The sequence below is a fragment of the Pteropus vampyrus genome, unplaced genomic scaffold (assembly GCF_000151845.1).
Source record: "Pteropus vampyrus isolate Shadow unplaced genomic scaffold, Pvam_2.0 Scaffold46, whole genome shotgun sequence".
NCBI lineage: Eukaryota > Metazoa > Chordata > Mammalia > Chiroptera > Pteropodidae > Pteropus > Pteropus vampyrus.
In genome coordinates this window covers 5,739,599-5,745,592 of record NW_011888827.1, presented here as the reverse complement: position 1 = coordinate 5,745,592, position 5,994 = coordinate 5,739,599, and the positions used below count along the sequence as shown (strand labels likewise).

Genomic DNA, 5,994 nt, shown 5'->3' with positions numbered 1-5,994 from the left:
AGTCAACTTGGTCTCTGTGGTATGGATAACTGACCAATCCTGGAATATCCCATGACGATTTTTGTGGCGTTTCCCCCTCTACCCGGCCTTCCCACGTGATAAAAACACATTCCTAAGACCTTGGTTTGGTTCTGGTTTTGTTTTGGTTGTTGGAAGTTGGGCTGGTACTTCTTCAAATGGGACCAACCTTTAAAGGGAGCAGAGGAACAAGAAAGAACACACGGCCGGGGAGGCCTTTACGAATAAAGCACTTTATTCACCAAGTTGTGAGCACAACGGAGACGCGGAGCAGGGCACAGGGGAGCGTGGGCTGGCCCGTCGGTCAGCGCGGTGACACGGGCCCACTGGCTGCCTCTGTGGGCTGGCAGGCGGTGCTCGGGGTGCAGACCAACACCCGCTCACCTTCACGGGGGAGACGACACATCTTTTACGCAGCAGTTCTTCCAAATATTTGCTTTCTAGTTCTGAAATGGGAGGGAGGGCAGACAGGCCAGCAGGCCTTCCGACCCTTGGAAAAGAATTCCATAGACCCGATTGGAAATAAAAGAGCTGGGAGAGCTTCGATGCAGGATTCTGGCAAGTCCTAAATGACACCCGTTCGTTACAGATGAGTCTATAATAATCCCCCCAAAGAACCTCAGTTTTGTGGACATCTGTCTGACTCCCCACCTTCGTGAGTGTGGTGGACACAGTATCGTCTCCTTCTGCCTTTGGTGAATGGGACTAGAGAGTGACACATGGCACCTTCGCTTTGAGAGAGACACTTTGGGGGAAGGATTTTATTTAATGGTAACAATCGCCACTCAATTACACTAAACATCAGAAAATGTTGGATTTGTTTAATTATGCTGTGTACACATATATCGTTTACAAAGTTTTATTCAGCTTAAACTGACCTCCTCCCCCTTTGATTCTGAGTTTGCCATTAAAAACAAAAATCCATATGCAAAGCCTATCAGTCACCATCTCCCCACGGTTTCCTGGGAAGCAAATGGAAAGACAGTGATTTTTTTTTTTAATTGCCAAGTTAAAGTTTTTTTTTTTTTTCATTAAAACATAGTTGGGCAGGTCTCTTAATGTACATCTCTATCAGTTGGGGTCATTGCAGATCTCAAGTCCAAAATCATCTGTTTTTCTCGATAGAACGGTCTTCAAGAATACTGAGTGTTTTAGGGCACACTGAGAAACGCTTGCTGTGTCAAAGGAAAATGATATTTAAAATCAAGATCGGCTTAGGAAGTATTGGTCAAACAGAAATACAGAAGAGGTGATTTGTAAAGACTGAGCTTGCTTCAGAGGACACAGACGGGCCGGTGAGGCGGAGTTCATTTCCTCCTGCCATCTTTCCTGACTGAGAGAGAAGGCTCTGTGAGCTCACGGCCTGCAGTCACCTGCCCCTCAGCATGCAGAGAACGCTGACACTGAGTTTGCTTAAGAGTTTGTAGAAAGACCTGCTTAGTCAAGAGTGGTTAATTTGCCTTTTTTAAACTTGCAAAAGCGTATATATTTCATATAATCACCTGAGAAGCAATTCTTTGGAAAAGGTTTGCTCTCGAGGGTAAAGAAATTGGGTGAACGTTTCATAAACATTTCCAGCGAAGACTTCTCCAAGCAGAGTTGACTGACATAACCAACTCGAGAGGACGAGAGTTTCTCCAGTCTCCCCCCAGAAGAGGAAACTTGGCTTGGGAGCAACAGAATTGGGAGAAGGGGGAGAGGTCAGAGGTCATGACAGATAAAAACTACTTTTTTTTTTTTTTGCACCTTATTAACCCCTTAATTCTAGCTTTTCTGTCCAAAGTTTCAGAGAACAGCAGTTTATCTTTACTTACTGAAGAAGTCACATTACGAACACTTTATAACTAACCCAAACCACGATGCAGATGCATAGCTAGCTAGACAAGCTTCCTCACGCTCTTCATACCTCACCATAAAACACACAGGAAGACTAAGTGGTATCCTGGCTTTTCTGGAAGAAACTTTAAAGGATGCAGTGACTTTCATACTGATGTAGAGGCCTCTTCTACTCCACATACTGTGCTGAAAGAAGCGTAAGGAAGCCCGATGCTCGAAAACGTAGCCCTTTCACGCACGCACCAGCGACGCCTGCCGTGCCTCTCCTAGAGTCAACAATCCCCGTGTATCTGACTGCGTTAATGAGAATTTCTATGCGTAGGGCAGGGCGGGGTTCGAGCAGAGAACACTGATCCCCTGGTGCAGTGGCCTGGACATTTTGAGGACAAGCATGCTGAGTCCAGTTTAACAAAACACAGTAGCCCATGTACTGGATTCTGCGGTCAGGAGAAGCGGGTTGCTCCATGGCCCATCCCTCCAGCTGCAGCCTTCTGCTGGGGAGTGGAGTTGGGGAGCCCCCTCTGCACTGTGGTTTCCAACCCCTTCCCCCCTCCCCAGCACAATACTGCTCTGTTTGCAGACAGGACGCTGCTGGCATTTTCTGGCAATGCATTTAAATCTGCTAATACACTTGATATGGAAAGAAGCTTTTCTCCCCTCTAAGTTGGATGCAGAAATGAATGCAAAAGACACCACAGAAGTAGAGTTTCATTAGTAGGAGCAGATTTTGGGTTCAGTTCTTTAACTATCACTACAGTTTTTCTTATACTGCCATTTGGTCTGCATGTGCTCGGGGGCATCACTCATCAACCAATGAAAACACTGGGAGCATTTTACTATCTCCATAATGAAAAAAACTCTCTCTGCCAGCCTAGTGCTGGGACCCACTTGGACATTCTTGTTATCGACTGTGGCAGGGAAACACTGGGAGCACACTGGGGTCCCCACCCCTCATACTTTGCCAGAGCAAGGCAAGGACTAAGACACGCAGACTGTCGGAGAGAAGATAGGACAGCAGAAACATCGCATGAAGCAAGAGGCAACTGACAGACGAAGGGGCACAGCTGCCAGCTGCAGTCTGGCTCCAGACCGAGGAAGAGCTGGTTTCCTTAGGCGCAGCCCATCAGAGCGGTCTGCAAAACCCGTCAGGGCCAAGGCACGCACACACACCGTGAAGTCAGCAGTGCTGCCTAGGCAAGAGGCCGAGAAGGCCAAATTAAATCAGTTTGAGGCGATCTACCTTGGAGTTGCAGAGATTTAAAATAGAAAACCATGCCTTTTCTTAGGCTACTACTGAAAAGACCTTAAGAGACCAAAACCAGCGAGGACATGATCTGATTTAGAGGATGCCAGATACAGAGCAGAGGCTGTGAGGTTGAAGAACTTGCATTGGGAGGACACAGGATTTTTTTTTTTTTATTTTGCCAAGAGCACTATGGTCCCTGGGCAAAAATCACCTAACGGCATGCAACTGGGCCAATCCGGAGACAATTTTTCCCTTTCTTTTCTTTGTAAACGGGGGACCCGAGACAGCTCCCATCCCTTGGTGGGGACGGAGAATGCAGCACAGCATCGGAAGCGGAAAAAGTTAAGGGAGGTTTTCCTTTCCTTCCTTTCCTCTCTCTTATTTGTTTTTTTTTTTTTTTTTTTGGTTAATAACAGCGAAGTAATTTGTGAACCAGGTCCTAGCAAACAGTAGAGAACAAGGAGCTTGTTGAAAAATGACTGGCTGCTATTCAGCCCATTCACACAGGGCCACTGGGTCCCCCGACTCTGATTTCTGTTCGAGCCCAGGCAGAGCTGTACGAGGCCAGTGAGGAAAGGTGTGTGCGACGTGGCTGCTACCACATGGATACGTCCCTCGGGCTTGTCCTTCTCAGCCACGGTGCTACATAATAAATACATCCATGCTTTGGAATTACGGCGGCTGCTCTGTTCCATGTGGCATCCTAAGGGCACTTGCTGGCTCTCATCTGTACGGGCGGCACTCAGGTTGGACAACAGTGAAAAGGAAACAGAAGTAGCTCCTGTCGTGCGCATGAGGTGACACAGGTGAACACTACTGTCGAGTGTGGGAACATGGAAATGTCTACCCCATTGCTTCCTGGCAAGTGTTGCCATTGGTCAGCCCGATATTTGGCTCGTGGGTGTTTTAATCAGATGTCCCCCTTTTTGGTGTTGCTGAGGGACAGTGGTTTGCAAAACGTCCAATCAAGTGTGGGCCTTAATACAACATCCTATGTGTCACTGCCATCGTCAGTCCTTTTGCTAATTGCTGTCTGTGTGGGGGACTTAGAAGAGTTTCGCTTTTTTCTTCATGTCGTTGCGTCTCCAGAGAGGTAACTTGTCGAACTCCTGTATGGACATTCCAAAGATTTCCCGAAACACGTCCGGGGCTAAGTGGCGCTGCAAAGGGAGAAGAGAACTGTGGTCAGTCCTGGCGTCCACACGGATGGCCCTGAGAGGTGCTCTCCGGTTTACAGGAAATCATTTTGAAGAGCAAGGCAGAGTGACGAAAGAGGGGAGCACCTCTGAGGCTTGTCAGCAGGCACTGACGGGCTTCAGTTATTCCTTTTCCGGTCAGGCCAGGTGAGGCACCATCATCCCCACCAAACGAGAGAGTTGGCGGAGTAGAAACGATTATTATAACAACACTGAAGGGTGATGGGACGTGGGAAGGCGATTTAGTATGCTGGAGGTGACTCTACTCAGGCCCTCGGGATGCTGAGAAGATGCAGAGAACATGGACCACAGAAGTAAGAAAGCCAGAGACAGACAGACTTCTGGAGTGGCCCCTGCGGCACCCCCAGGCTTCCTCCTGGCTCGGCCACGGGAGCTGAAGTAGATACCTGGGCTATTGAGGAGAATGTCCATGTGTCTGTCATCCCTGCGAGAAAAGTTCTCTTATTCTCTGTGCCAGGCTGACCTCAAATACAAAGCTACTGCTTCTTGTCAAGGAAAAAAAAAATAATGATTCTTTATGAGACTGGCAGCCAGAGCTTTTCTTAATTAAAATCATTCAGGTGGAAAAGTACGAAGGCCAGTCTTCCATGTCTAAGGAGGTCCTGGGTATGTGCACCCAGCTAACCCCTCCACAAGGAACGCGGAAGGAGCCCAGCGAGAAACTTGCCCAGTACAAACCTCTTTATTGAGCTCCCCCTCCCCTCTCTGCATGAACTCGACCCAGGCTTGGGCAAAGATAGGGATCTGGGGACGTCTGACGCAAGATGGAGACTCCATTCCACATCGCCAGCCATAATTACAGCAACATCAAGTTCCCAAACTAAAATCACACTGTGCCTCCCGGTCATTCTTCTGGATTTTACTTATGCTGATGTTTCAAGTACAAATTTGGCTTTTCCTCCAAAGTTATCTCTTAAGTCTACCTACAATATGAGGTTGACCCTTTTAATTATCTTGCCTTCCCTGAAACATTTCTTAGGGGAAAGTTTGGGGAAATGCATGGGGATCTGCGTTTGGGATTAGATTTATTTTATCATGATTATTTTTTACCTCCAGCCTGGTTCTGTCCACGTCTCTTAGGATTTTGTTGCGCCCTCTGTTGGTCACCATGAGCATTTCATATGGAAATATCTGAGAAAGAAAAACACCTCTTTAGAACACAGCTGTCCATTTTATTAACAAGCAGAATCTACCTAAAATCTTGTACTCCCAAGACAGAGCTTCTCAGAGATTATAATTAGAGCAGCTGAGCGATGAGTGTTCACCCCTCAAGTTTCCTGTGTATGGGGATAGGTTCCTACCTATTCTCCACTCTCCACCAGCCTCTCATACACAGCACTGCGCCTTTAGGGGGTTCTGTTGTGCAAAAGGATATGGATGTACTATGTCTTGGGGATGAGAGTAAAAATTGGAAGAGAACTGAAATTACAGGGACACGTTTGATATGGCGGGAGACCTTTATGTATCCTTCAACAACCTTGTTCCAGGGCTGGCTCACGAACTCACGGAGCCAGGCAGGCCCAGAGGCAGCGTTCTGGTGGGTGACATACTGAAATAAGCTTCAGTTACGGTCACCAGGGAGCATGGCCCTTGGACGCCTCTGGAGGTACAGGATGTTCTGGAGCTCGGGCAACCAAGCGCCCCGGTTTGCCTAGGGCTGAGAGGGGTCCTGGGATG

General features: G+C 47.8%; 1 protein-coding gene across 1 annotated transcript in view; it reads right to left on the bottom strand.

Moving 5' to 3' along the window:
- Positions 1-823: 823 nt before the first annotated feature.
- ABLIM1 (actin binding LIM protein 1) overlaps positions 824-5,994 on the bottom strand; it is a 206,277-nt gene continuing 201,106 nt past the window's right edge. Inside the window, exons 20-21 of the mRNA XM_023530076.1 lie at positions 5,368-5,467; positions 824-4,260 (exon numbers count right to left, since the gene is read on the bottom strand). Coding sequence (XP_023385844.1) covers positions 4,147-4,260; positions 5,368-5,467 — 214 coding nt within the window. The 3' untranslated portion in view covers positions 824-4,146. The remainder of the gene's footprint in view (positions 4,261-5,367; positions 5,468-5,994) is intronic.